The sequence below is a fragment of the Bufo bufo genome, chromosome 1 (genome assembly GCF_905171765.1).
Source record: "Bufo bufo chromosome 1, aBufBuf1.1, whole genome shotgun sequence".
In the NCBI taxonomy this organism is placed as follows: domain Eukaryota; kingdom Metazoa; phylum Chordata; class Amphibia; order Anura; family Bufonidae; genus Bufo; species Bufo bufo.
Window position 1 is genome coordinate 555,848,220 of NC_053389.1, and position 17,325 is coordinate 555,865,544.

Sequence of the window (17,325 nt, forward strand, 5' to 3'; positions counted from 1 at the left end):
GTGTCCGATCCGTTTTTTTGCGGATAGGATGCGGTCCCATTAATTTCAATGGGTCCGCCAAAAACACGGACAGCACACCGTGTCCTGCCCGCATCAGTATGTCCGTTCCGTTGCTCCGCAAAAAAAATAGTGCATGTCCTATTTTTTTCTAGTTTGCGGACAAGGATAGGCATTATTACAATGGATCCGCAAAAAAAAACGGATGCCATACGGAACATCATCCGTTTTTTTTTGCGGATCCGCAATTTGCGGACCGCAAAACACATACGGTCGTGTGCATGTAGCCTTAGAATCTTGAAATATATTGTATTACACTGACTAAATACTGTCAGTGTAATACCAAAGATTTCAGAACTCTCAGGATTAGGGCTCATGAACAAAATGTATTTTCTTTCCGTGTACGTTCCATTTTTTTGTGGACCGTATACTGAACCATTCACTTCAACGGATCTCCACAAAAAAACGGAAAGTTACTCTGTGAGCATTCCGTTTCCGTATGTCCGTTCCGCACAGAATAGAACATGTCCTATTATTGCCCGCATTACAGACAAGGATAGTACTTTTCTATTAGGGGCCAAGCTGTACCGTTCCACAAAATACGGAATGCACGCGGATGTCATCCGAAATACATCCGATCGTGTGCATGACCCCTTACACAGCATTATAAATCAATATAAGGGCTCATGCACACGTCATATGTATATTGCGGTCCACAAAACACGATCCGCCAAAAATATGGTTGACGTCTGTGTGCATTCAGTATTTTGCGGAACGGAAGAGCTGGCCCCTAATAGAACAGTCCTATCCTTGTCTGTAATGCGGACAATAATAGGACATGTTCTATTTTTTTGCAGAACGGAAATACGGAAACGGAATGCACACCGAGTAACTTCTGGGTTTTTTTTTTGCGGACCCATTGAAATGAATGGTTCCGCATACGGTCCTCAATAAAAAACTGAACGGACACTGAAAGAAAAAACGTTCATGTGCATGAGCCCTAATGCTGTGCGATCCTGTCAAGAGGAGTGAGGTCATGACCTCTCACTGACACATTTTGCGAGTTTATCGCATTGAACCTGCTGGTGTGTCTCTGGCCTAAGACTGGGGATACACAACAATATCATGTGAACAATGATCACTGTGTAGCACTGCAGATTCTGAACTCAAACGGCTCACAGCACCACTCGCAAGTCGCCACAACTGCAACCCCAGAATTGGTGTGCTTGCTCCTCCTCCCGTTGGTTGCTTGATGCACATGGAGGTGACTAGGAGCAGCACACCATATGTGCGGCGTCTGCGCTCCTGAACATAGAAGCCCATTGGCTTAGGTAGGTTTAGCGTAGGACCCGCCTGACCTGAGACCACCTTGGCGCTTGGTAGGCGGGCTTAGATGTGTTTTGATCAAAATATATTGGCTAAGTGCCTCAGATATTATCATATCAGAGTGAGGACTTTGTCCATATTTATCAAGCTTGTCTGTTTTTTAGGCCTCATGCACACGACCGCGGTTTAGTTCCGCACCTGAGCCGCATTTTTTTGCGGCTCTGGTGCGGACCCATTCACTTCAATGGGGCCGCAAAAGATGCGGACAGCACTCTGTGTGCTGTCCGCATCCATTGCTCCATTCCGTGGTTCTGCAAAAATGATAGATCATGCCCTATTCTTGTCCGTTTTGCGGACAAGGATAGGCATTTCTATAATGGGCCGTCTCTTCCATTCCCTAAATTACAGAAGGCACACGGGCATCTGTGTTTTGCGGTCTGCAATTTGCAGACCGCAAAACACGGCACGTTTGTGTTCAAGAGGCCTTAGACTGCAATTAAACTGGAGTCCTGGATTCAACTGATTATTAAAAGTCGCACAGCAGTTGATGAGTGAAGCGAGGTGTCTTTGTATTAGGCCTCATGCACACGGCTGTTGCCTGGCCTGCATACGGCGGGTCCGCAATACATAGGCACCGGCCGTGTACACCCTGAATCACAGATGCGGACGCATTCACTTGAATGGGTCCGCAATCCGGGAGATGCGGTGCAGAACGGAAGCACGGATCGGAAGCCCACGGAAGCACTACAGAGTGCTTCCGTGGTGTTTATGCCCGTGCCTCCGCACCTCAAAAAAATAGAACATGTTCCATTTTTTTACGGTGAGGACGGATCACGGACCCATTTAAGTTGAATGGGTCTCGATCCTTCCTGGCCGCCGCACGGATGTTGCCCGTACATTGGGGACCGCAAATTGCTTTGGGCATGTGCACACAGCTGTAGCCGTTTTTGCCGTCCGCAAATTGTGGATTCACAAAACATGGATAATTTTTGTTGCAGGTGCCACAGAATGGACATACGGATGCGAGGTGAATGGGCCCATATCAGACCCGCAAAAAATGTGGATCGGATGCGGACTGAAACAATGGTTGTGTGCATGAGCTCTGTCAGGTCTCTGGTGGTTCCATTTTCTTTAGGCCTCATGCACATGACCGTTGTTGTGGTCTGCATCCGAGCCGCAGTTTCTGTGGCTCGGATGCGGACCCATTCACTTCAATGGGACAGCAAAAGATGCGGACAGCACTCCTTGTGCTGTCCGCATCCATTGCTCCATTCCTTGGCCCAGCAAAAAAAATATAGCATGTCCTATTCTTGTCCGTTTTGTGGACAAGAATAGGCATTTCTACAATGGGCCGCCCGTTCTGCAAATTGCAGAAGGCACACAGACGGCATCCGTTTTTTGCGGATCCGCAGTTTGCGGACCGCAAAAAATGGAACGATCGTGTGCATGAGGCCTTAGACTAGTCTAATTAGCTGATTACAAAAATAGACACACTTCACCACTCAAAACGGATGAACTGATGAATAAAAATAAGCAATCCCTAGAGTGGAGGAAAAATTAGACTGTTTTTGCGCACATCTCAGTCGGAAAAAAGGCGCACCTACATGAGCAGATAAAAAAAAAATCACAAACATTAGACAACTGCATCATTAAATGAATAACATTTAACTTTTATTTGCTGAACCTGTAATACACCTTTAGGACATAAACCCAAGATACAAGGAAATACCAGTAAACCCAAGTACCATTATATATGTTAGCAGTTACATGTCTCCGTTTTTTCCAACAGGGATTCATACATCGATGACTCAAGGAAACCCAAAGTAAAGGCAATGGCAGGAAGCTATTTGGAATACCTATTTGGGCAAGATGAAGATCAGCTGGTAATTTATGGCTATTACTCAGCAGTCTGAATAAGGGCTTATCTTGTGGATAGGTGATAACTTTTACCAACCAGAACACCCCTTTAATAAGCCCCTGGGGGATCTGGAGTGAATGCACCGCACGCTGTTATAGCCAAGTGATAAAGTAATACATTTTTGACACTTTTGATATGTCATAGGGACATATCAAAAGTGTTGATAGTGGGGATCCCTGCGCTGAGATCGGCATCTCTATAACGAGGAGTCAGAAGCGCCCAGGCGAGCGCTGCTACTCCTCATTGCTGAGCGCAAACTTGGAGATGGTCCCATAGACTTTCTATTGAGACTGTCTTTACTACAGCGCTAAGCAGTAAGGAGAAGCAGCACTTGGCTGAGTGCTTCAGACTCCTCATTATAGATATCAGTGGGGGTCTCAGAGCTGGCACCCCCGCTAAAGTCCACTGCCCAGCAAGGCCCATTACCCTGCAGGGGCGCCTCCTGGTGAAGATCACACACCACTGCAGATGTCTCCCTCCACATCTTCAAAGCGACGCAACGAATAGTCCAGCAGCCCGCCCAGTCAGACCAATAACAAAGCTCTTTGCTTTAAGGAGCTTTGTTATTGGCTATTTCAGGCATAGGCAGCTTCGCTGCGCTGCCTGCGCCGTTCACAGCACGCCCTGCGCTGATGAATGGCATGGAAAAGTGTAAGGCAAATTTCTGCAAGACAACCCGCACCCGTGTAACCTTACTGAAGTTGGACTAGTGATAAAACCTGGCTTAAAGTGCCAGAAACCATGATTCTGTAAATTGGCCATTTTGACCCTTTTTTCGGTTTGCCTTTTTCCATATGGGATTATTACTTTTATATTTGCTCATGATGTATATATTATTTTCTTTTAATTCTAATTTTTTGAGAAAGGGGATTTTTTTTATTTGTAAAAACTTTATTAATTTTTTTTTAAAAGACCCGACATGCTGCGTCACATGTCGGGAAGGGGTTAAGTTACCCCCTCACAAGGTGATGCCCCCATTAAATGCCCCCTTAAGTTACCCCCCACACAGTATCATGCCCCTTGAAGTCCCCCTCAGAGAGTGATGCCCCTGAAGTGCCCCCTCAAAAAGTTATGCCCAGTAAGTTCCCCCCACAAGTGATGCCCCATATTGCCTCTAATTTAAATACTCACCTGTTCCATGTTCGCCGGCTATTAGCTCGCTGCTTCACCATTCGCCATCGGTGGGGCACCGCAATGAGGCACAGTGCAGTGATGTGATTGTGCCTGCCGAACTGAGCTGCTCCGCCCTGTGTTGTGTGTGGCTCAGCATGGCAGGTGCGATGATGTCACAGCACCGTGCCTGTTTGCGCTGCACCACTGATGGTAGGGGAATGGTGGAGAAAGGAGCTGACGGCTCTCTGCTTCACCATTGTATTCAACTGTAACTGCCTCCTGCGGACGCAGATACAGTTGAAAGCAGGACATGAAAGTGTCTGGACAGCTGGCACCATTTGAGTGCCCCTGTTGTATACTTTACAAGAACTAATCAAATTATCCAAAGCCTTTAGAAATAGGCGTATACCTTAGTTCACCAAACTTACACTTTGGACAAGAATCATTTTGGCATCTTCCAACTAGAAAAAAAAAATGTTTCCGCTGCTCTAGAGCTCAATGCTGGTGTTGTTTTTCAGCACTCAAGCTGACATTCTCAGTCCTGGAATCCCAATCCTATGTAGCGCCACATACCTAACCCCATTTTGTGACCTGTGTGCCTACTAGTCAAAGACTGACCTATTGCTGCTTTTGGATTCGACGAGTATACTGTAACTGTGACCGTGCAGAAAACTGAAAATACGGACTCCCTGGAATATCTGCATTCTATGGCAGTGTACTGATAAATGTCATTGGCTTATTCAGTATGACCCAAATTACCGCTGACTAATATATATTGGAGAGTGCACAGCTGAATACGTAATGTTCCAGCTGTTATACTGACATATTGCCATCAGAATTCATTACACACAGCAGTGTAGATCATATTAAGGCCTCCTGCACACGAACGTGTGCGCCCCGTTGCCTTATTGCGGACCGCATTTGCGGATCCGCAATACACGGGTGCCGTTCCGTGGGCATTCCGCATCAGGGATGCGGACCCATTCACTTCAATGGGTCCGCAAATCCGGAGATGCGGGACAGAAGCAAGGAACGGAGTGCTTCCATGGGGTTTCGTCCCGTACTTCCATTCCGCAAAAAGATAGAACATGTCCTACCTTTTTGCGGAACGGCCGGATCGCGGACCCATTAAAGTGAAATGGTCCGCGATCCGCTGCGGCTGCCCCACGGACGGTGTTCGTGCATTGCGGCCTGCATTTTGCAGGCCGCAGCACGACCACGGGGCGCACACGTTCGTGTGCAGGAGGCCTAAGGCTGTGAGGTCCCTTCACAGGAGCAGAGTTCAGGCCTGGAAATCACACTCCTACATGGAGAATATTTCCTGCTCAACTGAAGGAGATTTATTAAAGGGGTTGGCCCATCTTATACATGGTTAGGATATGCCACCAATGTCTGATAGGTGCAGATTCCACCTCTGGGACACACATCTGTCTCTAGAAGGGAGCCCGCAAAGTGAAGGAGAGCGGACCGTGCATGCATTTCTATGGCACTGCAGAAAATTGCCAAGCGGCACACTTGGCCATTGTCAGAGGTTTCATAAAAAATGAATGGGAAGCACAACTTCGCAAGCGCAGCCACAGCTTCATTTACCGCTGCAGAAATTGGTGGCATATCCTAGCAATATGCCACCAATGTATGAGATGGGCCAACCCCTTTAAGGGACTTGTAAAAATAGCCGCACGTCCCTTTTTTAACTGGCCAATATTTAGTCGCACGTCTAGTTTTACGCCATGTTCGGCAGCTGCACAGGTAAGGGTGAAGTGGGGGGGGGGGAGATGTCAGGGCCAGTTCCAGCCAGAGAAAATTTACTAACATTCAAATTTACCGAATGTTGCCGAAAAATAGTTTTCTCACCAGACGCAAGGACTGCCTTAGATGTGCCTACGGTAATTTATGATGAGGCACACTACTTGTCGAATCAAAAAGCATCACAAGGGCGGAAACTAAGACCGAGGTAAAAATTCATCTTAGTAAATGTGCCCCATCGTTTACAAGAGGTCCGAGAGGGTATGAGTCCCATGACTGATGAAACGGATCTCTAAGTGACAGGTGTCATTACATTCGGCTGTGCGAGCCATACAAGGTTTAAATGGGAATTCCTGGTGACGGACTCCCTTTGTTGATGACTGTGCGGTACTGGATGTAAACCAGCAGATTTTCCTATTGCTTAACATTCCTTTGACAGGTCTTCTTTTTCCATTCAGGTGTCTCCAGAGCTATTTAAGAAGGCATACTCCTTTTACATCAGCAAGCTGCAGAAGCTGTACTTTGAGTGAGTACTTTACTGCCTGGCAAAAGGGGATTAGCTGCTAAAGTCAAGTAAAAGGTTAAATAATGTAGCTCTAAGGTCCTCAGTGTATAAGATGGGTTCCTGTCACGGTTTTACTGTCATAATGGGACAGAAACAAAGAAACTTCTCTTATCACTTGCTATAGAACCTCTGGTACTGGTTAGCGTCCCTTCCACTGTCATAACCTTTTTCGTATCCACAGCCGTCACTTAAAATGGCTTTAGAACACAATGGACACAATATTACTTAAAGGAGTTATCCGAGTTATTTTTTTGTTCTTTCTATGTTCCTAACTAAGCAAATGTAACAGCTTTCCAATTCACTCACTTTATCTCCAGTGGCTGGTTTCTCAGATTTCACTGAGGGTCACATGACCTGTGATGTCAGCTTCTCTCCCTGCTCTGAAAAAGGTCGTTTTCAAGCCTGTAAAGGAGACGTCACTGTGCTGGCTACGCCCCCTTCACTCTGCTCTCTGCTAGGATTCTTAACCCCTTCAGCTGCACAGCTCTGCAGGCAGTGAGGAGACAATGCTGGGCACTGGAGCTGACATACTAGAGAAAGCATTGCACAAGAAGGTAGGGGGAAGAACCTGTGTGTATTAGCAGTGTCATTATACAGCTGGGACATGTAGTTCTACACTTACAAGTTGCTGTTGATTCTCCCAGCACTCAGGGCAGCTCTTGTATCCACTCCCTTAGCAGTGTCATTATACAGCTGGGGCTTGTAGTCCTACACATACAACATGCTGCAGAGTCTCCCAGCAGGCAGACATGTCACTCAGGGCAGCTCTTGTATTCACTCCCTTAGCAGAGCAGGGGAAGGGCAGAGATTGTTTTTATTGTATGTAAACAAGGGCCAAAAAAGAACCAGGGAAATGAGGAAATATATATTTTTTTTTTGCATAAAATTTGCTTAGCTCAGTTATATATCAGATTTTCAGTGCTATATTATTTTTTTTCATAACTCTGACAACCCCTTTAAGCCACAGATGTCTACATGAACATACAGAGTAAAGCCTCATGCACCCGACCGTTGTTTTGGTCCGCATCCGAGCCTCCGTTTCAATGGGGCCGCAAAAGATGCGGACAGCACTCCGTGTGCTGTCTGCCTCCGTTGCACCGTTCCGTGGCCCCGCAAAAAAAATATAGCATGTCCTATTCTTGTCCGTTTTGCGGACAAGAATAGGCATTTCTACAATGAGTCGCCCATTCCGTTCCGCAAATTGCGGAAGGCACACGGGCGGCTTCCGTTTTTTGCGGATCCGCGGTTTGCGGACCGCAAAAAATGGCACGGTCGTGTGCATGTAGCCTAAGGCTACTTTCACACTTGCGGCAGAGTGATTCGGCAATCTGCATGCAAACGGACAACATTTGTAGACGGATCTGGATGCGGATCCGTCTCACAAATGCATTGCAAGAATGGATCCATCTCTCCGTTTGTCATACGGACAAACGGATCCGTTTCAATTTTTTTTCACATTTTTACCGATCCTGCGGTATTTCCTCCGTCCAAAATGCCGTTCAGTGACTGAACTGAAGACATCCTGATGCATCCTGAACAGATTACTCTCCTTTCAGAATGCATGCGGATAAAACTGATCAGTTCTTTTCCGGTATAGAGCCCCTAGGACGGAACTCAGCGCCGGAAAAGAAACACACTAGTGTGAAAGTTCCCTAACCTGTTCATGCTACAGAGTAAAACTTGTAGGCTGAGGTTTTCTTTTACCAACCAATGCTTTTTCTGAACTCCTTGATTTTAGCATCATTGACAAATTAGACCTGTACTATGATATGAAGCATCATTGCTAAGCCTTTGTGATGCATTATTAAGGGAACCCCTAACTATATAAGGCTTCGTTCACATATCTGTTTTTCACTCGCGTGTCCTGTCCGAGTCCTCCACGTTCAGCACATGTAGCCATTGGCTGTAATTGCGTTAGTTCACACATCAGTGGTCTTCCACTCACCTTGGGTCAGTGAGAAAATCATCGGAGCATGCACTACTTTAGTCCATGATGCGGCCCAAACATGTCCATTGATGTCTATGGGTCCATAAAAAACCACTGACAGAACATGGAGAGCATTAGTCTTTGGCCAGTTCTTCACTGACCACTGGTAGGAAATTAATTTTCTGTTGAGCATTGTTCATGGAGGCATAAAATGGACACATGGATTCTTCATGGGCGAAAGATGGACGGATTTTTCCACAGACGTCAAACGGACATGGAAATGTGAATGAGGCCTAAGGGTGAGAAGAGGTCAAAGCCAAGGTTCCCGATTATCTCCATGGCCGCACAGCTTCTGCAGGCACCCTGCTTAGTCCACTTCAGTATCCCATTACTGCATTTCTAACCTGTACATTTACAAGTGGGGAACATCCTACCTCTATCTCAACTGCACATAAGTGTGCTTAGGAAGGACAATCCTCCATCTTTCCCACTGCCACAAATATGAAGGGAGGAGAAAGGGGAGACACACTGAGAGAGAACTTCAGATGAGCAGGACACACACGAAGGACCACCTACTAGTGATGTGTTCCCACCTGGACTGCTTGGCATACTGACTTTAAAAATCCTCTGAAGATAAATCTCCCCCATAGCATTCTACTATGTCCAATTTTTTTTATAGCTCCCAGTATACAACTTCCTAAAGCAGTTTGTTGGGGTATACACGTCTTGTAAGTCAGCTACTATTTGCTTATCAGCATCACCGGGAATGTTCTCAGCAATTCTGACTCTATGAAAAGAGATGACATATAGATGGCATCTCAGACTTCTTTCCCAAAATGCAAGAAGTAGTGTAGAGGCAGCACTATACGGTATCCAGATAATGCGTCTATATCAATGCAACAGCCTAGCCGTAGGCCCTTGATCCATCAGGCCATGAGATACACATATAGAAAAGAAGATGGCTTCGGCAGCATTCCGCAATATCAAAACGATCCTTTATTCGTACCTCCAGACACAATTGGCAACGTTTCGACTGTACACCAGTCTTTGTCAAGCCTAATGACATACATTCTGGTAGGCATATATATACCCCCCACATAAAAGACACACCCCGTTACATCATCAGTACAAATCACTGCACAATAGTATACACATGTTGATATTACAACTCACAGTTAATGATATGTCCACCCCGCTCGTGTTGTTCACCTCGGCGTTCCAATATCTGTAATGCGCAGCCGCATCTCAATGTATTTGCATATCGGAAGTGTCATACGATGCCAATACTCTTTTGAATTAATGTTATTAAACATAGACTTTTTACAGAAAGAGGTTGACAACCTGAAGAAAACCACAGCCGAGTTGGATACCCAGATTCGGGACCTTGTGAGTATTGAGGATTATACAGTATACAAAGAAAAGACCACTCAACACATTGCCCGACACAAGTTGGAAGTGGAACACATCAAGAGAGATAAGTGGCATAGGGACTTAGAGGATTACCAGTCTGGTAAAATATATAACTGGCAGGCATCTCAACCACAAAGGTTTAATAGGCGTAGACGCGGCAAACGCTTTGATCAAGGTAAATTCGGCTTTAGTACTGGTGAATCCGATTCTGCTGATGAATCAGGTGCGTCCAATTTTTTAGGCCCAAGCAGGAAAAGAGGGGAGGGCGATACAGAAGGGGTGGTAGGAAACACCACCGATCCAACAAGGACCCTTCCCCCAATACCAACAGAGGCCTGCACCCACATTCAGGGGAGAGTAACGAGACGCGGACAGCGGAAATGATGAATCTGGTAGTGAACATCTCCTCTTTTCAGCTTGATAAAGCACAAATTAGTGTACTAAGCCGTGGCTTGACATTCTGCCCTACAACCTCACGGGACTGGTTCGAATTTGAGCTCGACTTACAAAAGTTTTTTAGACGCTTGAGATTAAAAGCTTTCTTTTCAGCTAGAAATACTGATGTATCTGCCAGTCAGTCTGATGTATCCACTGTTGTATCCACTGATACTTTGATGTGTAGGAATTTCGAATTACGCAATAAAAGTCATTTTCTTCCACCACAAAACAACCATGTGGTGGAAACATATATCAGTTTTGTCAGAAAACGTATCGATCAATTGAGGGTGGAGGGTACCCACCAGTTCAGACACAACCTATCTCAAGATGAGAGACGGGCTGTTCTTGAACTGGAACATAACAAACAATTGACGATTAAACCAGCTGACAAGGGGGGTGCCGTGGTCGTGATGGACACATGTAAATATACTGATGAGATCACAAGGCAGGTAAGGGATGACAATGTCTATGAGATGTTGAGTAAGGATCCAAGGTGGGACATAGCAGGTGTCATAGGGGTGCTATTGGATGAGGCTCTCAGCCAGGGAATCATTGATGATGAATTAAACAGCTTTTTGCGTGTAAGCCATCCAATCACCCCTGTGATATATGTCTTACCAAAGATCCACAAGAGCCTTGTGGATCCCCCTGGCCGACCCATAGTGTCGGGCAGGGGCTCCATCTTCAATCCTGTATCCATCTTTCTGGACAAGGTATTACGGATCCACGCGACCACGGCCCCCTCCTATGTCAGGGATACTGGCCATTTCTTGACTAAACTGAATTTACTTGACTTGCCGGCGGAATTTTTACTTGTGAGTTTTGATGTTGTATCCCTGTATACATCCATTGATCACTCCTATGGTTTAAATGTCGTCGATGTGGCCCTGGCCGGCACGGGGCTCTCTCTTGGGGCGCGCCGGCTGATCCTCGCCCTCTTGGAGGTTGTCCTGAGGAGGAATTATTTTCTCTTCGGTGACACCTTCTACCAGCAAAAGCGGGGTGTGGCGATGGGGTCTAATGTGGCCCCCACCTACGCAAACATCTTCATGGCGGAGGTCGAGGATCGGCTGGTGTATCGCTCCATATTTTTTGAGAGAGTCCTGTGCTGGTGGCGCTACATCGACGACATTTTCTTGATTTGGACTGGCACCGTGCCTGAACTGGATGAGTTTCATGCGCACCTGAATTCTGGGGTCCGGGACCTGCAGTTCACCGTGATGCATTCTGCCCGTGAGCTGCAGTTCCTTGACGTCCGAATTCAGGTGCACAATGGAAGGATCTGTACTGATCTCTTCCAAAAACCTACAGACAGGAATACCTTGTTAATGTATGACAGTAGTCACCCTCAGAACATGGTGAGCTCCCTCCCGTGGAGTCAGCTACTTAGGGTACGCCGTATCGTATCGGATGACACCCTCTTTGGTATTAGGGTAGATGAGATGTGTAATAAGTTCAGCAGGAGAGGATATCCCATCAAATTGATCAACCGTACCAAGCATAGGATTACATCCATGGAACGTAGTGCCACTCTGGTAAGGAAATCCCAAAAACAGGAGACCCCCCGCATTCCATTTGTATCCATCTATGGGGGTGATAGCGGCAATATAGCCAACATCCTACGACAGGAATGGCGGATCCTACAGAAAGGATTGCCTGCAGTCACTGAATTTTCAGTTCCCCCAATGATGGCATACAAACGGAGCCCTAACCTACGCGATAGATTGGTGAAGGCGGATATAGGGGGGAAGGACATCGAAAGACAGAAAAGGCTAGCACCACTGAGGAATGGTAATTTCCCTTGCCTTTCATGTTGCAACTGCGGTGGCATCATGAAAGGTGATGGTTTTACACATCCCTACAGTGGTAAACGGTTTAAGATCAAAGGTCATTTTACATGTAAATCCACGGATGTGGTTTACATGATACAGTGCCCATGCAGTTTGATCTATGTGGGGGAGACCACGATGGAATTGAGGGAAAGAATTAACAAACACAAAAGCACAATTAGAACAGGTGCACTTGACAAACCGGTTGCAAAACACTTCATTGACTGTAAACATTCCATTAATCAATTGAGATTTCGAGTTATTGACAGTGTAGGATACTTGAGAAGGGGTGGGGACAGGAAGGGAATCCTGAGGAAGAAGGAACTTAAATGGATCCATACCCTCAGGTCCCTCCAACCTTTTGGCCTGAATTTAGAGTTTAATGTCGCATCCATCGATTGATGATTGTCACTGTTTTGTCCTCTCAGTATAGTGACATCATGTTTTTAAATATATATGTGGCACATCCCTGGTGTAACAGTCTTTAGTCTATATGTCAAAGGACCATGTTGATGGTCCATATGTGATGTATATATGGGATACACCATCCAGATGATGGTTATGTGTGGTTATTGTGCACCACACTTATGAGGTTATGTATTTTTCCATTAGCTGTTATGTGCGTGTATATGTGGGGTCAGGATTAATTTCCCTCTATAGTCATGTGATTATCGTTGTGAGCGGAGGTTCTGTAATATATAGACCCGGCCACTTTAGATACAGATCACACATGTAATAAGTAGTGGTGACCGTGGCGTCATCGTTGCCATGGCGCCGATGTTCGCGCCGGGTCTTCATTGGCTGCGTACCCCACGTGACTAACGCTATTGACGCACTGTTGTGCGCACTTGAGTGTGGGTCATGGGGTGGACGCACAAGCTGTGACGTCAGTGAGTGCGTCCTGCAGCTCATTGGCTGGAGACACGTGCGCCGCCGGGAGTCATGGCAACGTATGACACTTCCGATATGCAAATACATTGAGATGCGGCTGCGCATTACAGATATTGGAACGCCGAGGTGAACAACACGAGCGGGGTGGACATATCATTAACTGTGAGTTGTAATATCAACATGTGTATACTATTGTGCAGTGATTTGTACTGATGATGTAACGGGGTGTGTCTTTTATGTGGGGGGTATATATATGCCTACCAGAATGTATGTCATTAGGCTTGACAAAGACTGGTGTACAGTCGAAACGTTGCCAATTGTGTCTGGAGGTACGAATAAAGGATCGTTTTGATATTGCGGAATGCTGCCGAAGCCATCTTCTTTTCTATATTTCTTTCCCAAAATGTCCTTTTCAGCTGGATGCCTCATAGTACATAGCTGCCTACATACTGTACTTTGGTTCTGAAGACTTCACAGTTGGCACAATGCAGTCAGGCATGTAATGTTCTCCTGCCGTTTACCAAACCCAGACTCCTCCATTTTACCGTCAGATAGAGCAACATGATTTTCCACTACACAGGGCTCATTTCCACTGCCCCAGAGCCCAGTGGCTATGTGCTTTATACCAGTCCATCTGACACTTGGCATTGTGCTTGGTAATGCAGCTGCTTAGCCTTGGAAATCCATGCCATGAAGCTCCCGGAGCACAGTTAGGGGGGTTGTTAAAGGGGTTGTTTGATATTTTCTTACTGATGGCCTATGCTCAAGATAGGCCATCAATATAAGATCAGTGGTGGTCCGAGTTCTGGCATCCCGCCAATCAGCTGTAGTGGTGAGTGCAGCGGACTCCTCCTTGGCCAGTGACATCACATTGGTTACATGGGCTAAGCGCAGCTTAGCCATATTCGAGTGAATGGGGCTGAGTTGCAATACCAAGCACAGCTATTATACAATGTACAGCGCTGTGTTTGGTAAGCTGTGAGGATACCACAGTTCTTACAGAAGAACCGAAACCTCTTTAAACCCTCCATCGATCAGATATTGATGACCTATCCTGAGGATATGCCATCTATATCAAAGTCTCAAACAACCCCTTTAATCCCGGGGAAGGTTGGAACGCTGCAGTTTTTGGGGGTCGTTTACTAACAGTTCTTATGCCTGTTTAAGGATACTTTCACACTTGCGGCAGAGGGTTCCGGCAGGCAGTTCTGTCGTCGGAACTGCCTGCTTGATCCATCAAAATGTATGCAAACTGATGGCATTTGTCGATTGGATGAGGATCCTGATCCGTATGACAAATGCATTGAAATGCCGGATCTGTTTTTCCGGATGACACATTTTTTTCACATTTTTTGCGGTCTGAGCATGCGCAGACTGCAAAAACTGATTCATTTTGCCGATACACTCGGGCCGGATCCGGCATTAATGCATGTCAATGGGAAAAAATGCCGGATTCAGCATTCCGGCAAGTGTTCCGGAATTTTGGACGGAGATAAATCCGCAGAATGCTACGGTATTATCTTCGTCCTGAAAAGGCAAAAAGACTGAACTGAAGACATCCTGATGCATCCTGAACGGATTGCTCTCCATTCAGAATGCATGGGGATAAAACTGATCAGTTATTTTCCGGTATAGAGCCCCTAGGACGGAACTCAATGCCGGAAAAGAATAACGTTAGTGGGAAAGTACCCTTAGGCCTTAAAAACAGTTCAAGACCCTGCTTTGCTACTTTTTAACACTTGTGCAACAATATTTTATCACATGCCCTCAACACTGGGGAGTGGCGGGTGTAGTGTGTGGGCTTTGTGGGGGCTAGGAAACTTGAGTCAATGACACTTAGAATCTACTCCAGTCAGAGGCTGTAGTAGATTTCTCTCCAGACACATGGACAGCTGGAGGATGTTCCTAATTTATGATGAGGCCTGCGTCTCGTCATTGATTAGGTGAATCCTCCAGCAGTTCAGTGGCGTAAAATCCCAGTCTTTGATAAATGAACTCCATTGAGTCAGCAGGGTGTTTGCGACTTTTATGCACTTGCACCACTTGCCGACCCCACTCTGTAACTTCTCATGGTCTGCCACTTCATAGCTCAGTTGCTGTGGTTCCTAAACACCTCCACTTTACAATAATACCACTCACAGCTGATGGTGGAATATCTAGGAGGGAAGACATTTCATGAACCGACTTGTCACAGCGGTGGCATCCTATTACAGCACCATGCTTTAATTCCTAGAGCTTATTGGAAAGTTACATTCCTACACAAATGTTTTTAAAGGCAAACTGCTTGGCTAGGTGCTGGATTTTATACACCTGTGGCAATGGGACAGAACGAAACACCTGAATTCAGTGATTTAGAGGTGTGTCCTTATACTTTTATCTATATAGTGCATAGGTAGGTAGATAGATAGATAGATACAATAGATAGATATAGATAGATACGATAGATAGATAGATAGATACAATAGATAGATATAGATAGATAAGATAGATAGATAGATAGATAGATAGATAGATAGATAGATAGATCATAACTATGGTTAAACATTTTTCATTTAGTAATAGTAATATGATGACATTTCCAGACAGAATCCTTTCAGATCTCCTGGGTACGATTTTTCATCAGTTACATGCTATGTTTCAGATTAGATTACATGGATTTCATTTCATGCATTGAAAGCTTGGGTGAAAGCCTACTAAAATATTTACTCGCCATGCAGTGCCTGGATGGAGTATTGTGCTACGAGGAAAGCCAAAAGACTGGACACACAGGTCAAGCTGCAGAATGCGGAGGCTCATCATACAAAAACATTTTTGCAGTCCATAATTCGGCGTTGGAATAAGTGGGTGAAATTTCACAATAAACAGCATATCAGTAAGTTTTCATACAAATATCTGAAAGTATTATATATACATGTGGTGCACATAGTGATACTGTGGTCTGTACAAATTGTTTTATATGGATAATTTTATTGAATTTCTTTGATTGCTTTTGTCTGACTTTTTACCTTATTGTATTAGAGCATGGTTGGCTCATGCTAGGTATTATTTATTCGTTGGTACTGTTGCAGATCATCTATTAGAATGCCCTTAATATTTTGCAATCCACATATGTCAGACTTACCAAGCTGTAGTTAAGTGGTTCCACCTTTTAACATTTATTAAAGGGGTTGTCTGGTATGATTTAAAGGGCATCTGTCAGCAGATTTGTACCTATGAAACTGGCTGACCCGTTACGTGTGCACTTGGCAGCTGAAGGCACCTGTGTTGGTCCCATGTCCCATTTTTGGTCTGGCTGAAAGCCGACATATACTCCGGATACAGTTACCGGATTACAGTTCCAGAATTCACAACGCACATGTGAACCCCACCTTAGGCTGCTTTCACACATCAGTGTTTGATCAGTGATTATCATCAGTGATTGTGAGCCAAATGAGGTCCTCAGTGAATAAAGTTTGTTTTCCCTTGGGAATGCTGCTACCAATTTAAACCAGACAGGTATTATTTTAGAATAAGTTTTGACAGGCACTCCCTCACTTGGACTTATGTGGAAAAAATAATTTTTTATTAAAATATATGTATAAAATATCACAAAATAAAGATTATACAATTGAAGGTGATTCTGATGCGCTGACAAAAAGAGTTATTTCTCTGTATATATAACTTTATTTCCTAGCATATCAATAAATAGGGGAATGTTCAGAAGGGTGTGCGTTTTATATTAAAAACCGCATAATCAGCCAACAAAATGTGCAAAATGTGCAAAAATAATATATATATTATATTCTATAATTTCTTTTCCGGACAGGGTGTGTCTATTTGTTCAGTGCACCCTATCCCCTACGATATATATGAGAGCCGCCTTTTACACAATTTTTTCCAGGTATTATTTTAAACAGGAGGATCTGCCCTACCTGACAGTATACCTGGTTTTATAGGGTTGATGCAGCTGACAGGTCCTCTTGAAATAATTGTTTCTGATGAAACCCTCTAATTATAGTGTTTAATCATATATTGTTATAAACAAGGTCCCTTTTAGAGACCCTCGGGCTATTATTTAATTATATTCTAATGGTCTGTAGGACCATAAATCCCTGTAGGGGTCCCTAACTAATATTCAAAATATTATCTTTATTAATTTTCTACAAAAAATATATAAGAAATATAA

General features: G+C 44.9%; 1 protein-coding gene across 1 annotated transcript in view; it reads left to right on the top strand.

The window, feature by feature from the left end:
* FBXL13 (F-box and leucine rich repeat protein 13) overlaps positions 1–17,325 on the top strand; it is a 223,045-nt gene that overhangs the window by 22,852 nt on the left and 182,868 nt on the right. Inside the window, exons 3-5 of the mRNA XM_040412981.1 lie at positions 3,113–3,206; positions 6,559–6,626; positions 15,878–16,032. Of these exons, the coding sequence (XP_040268915.1) occupies positions 3,113–3,206; positions 6,559–6,626; positions 15,878–16,032 (317 nt within the window). The remainder of the gene's footprint in view (positions 1–3,112; positions 3,207–6,558; positions 6,627–15,877; positions 16,033–17,325) is intronic.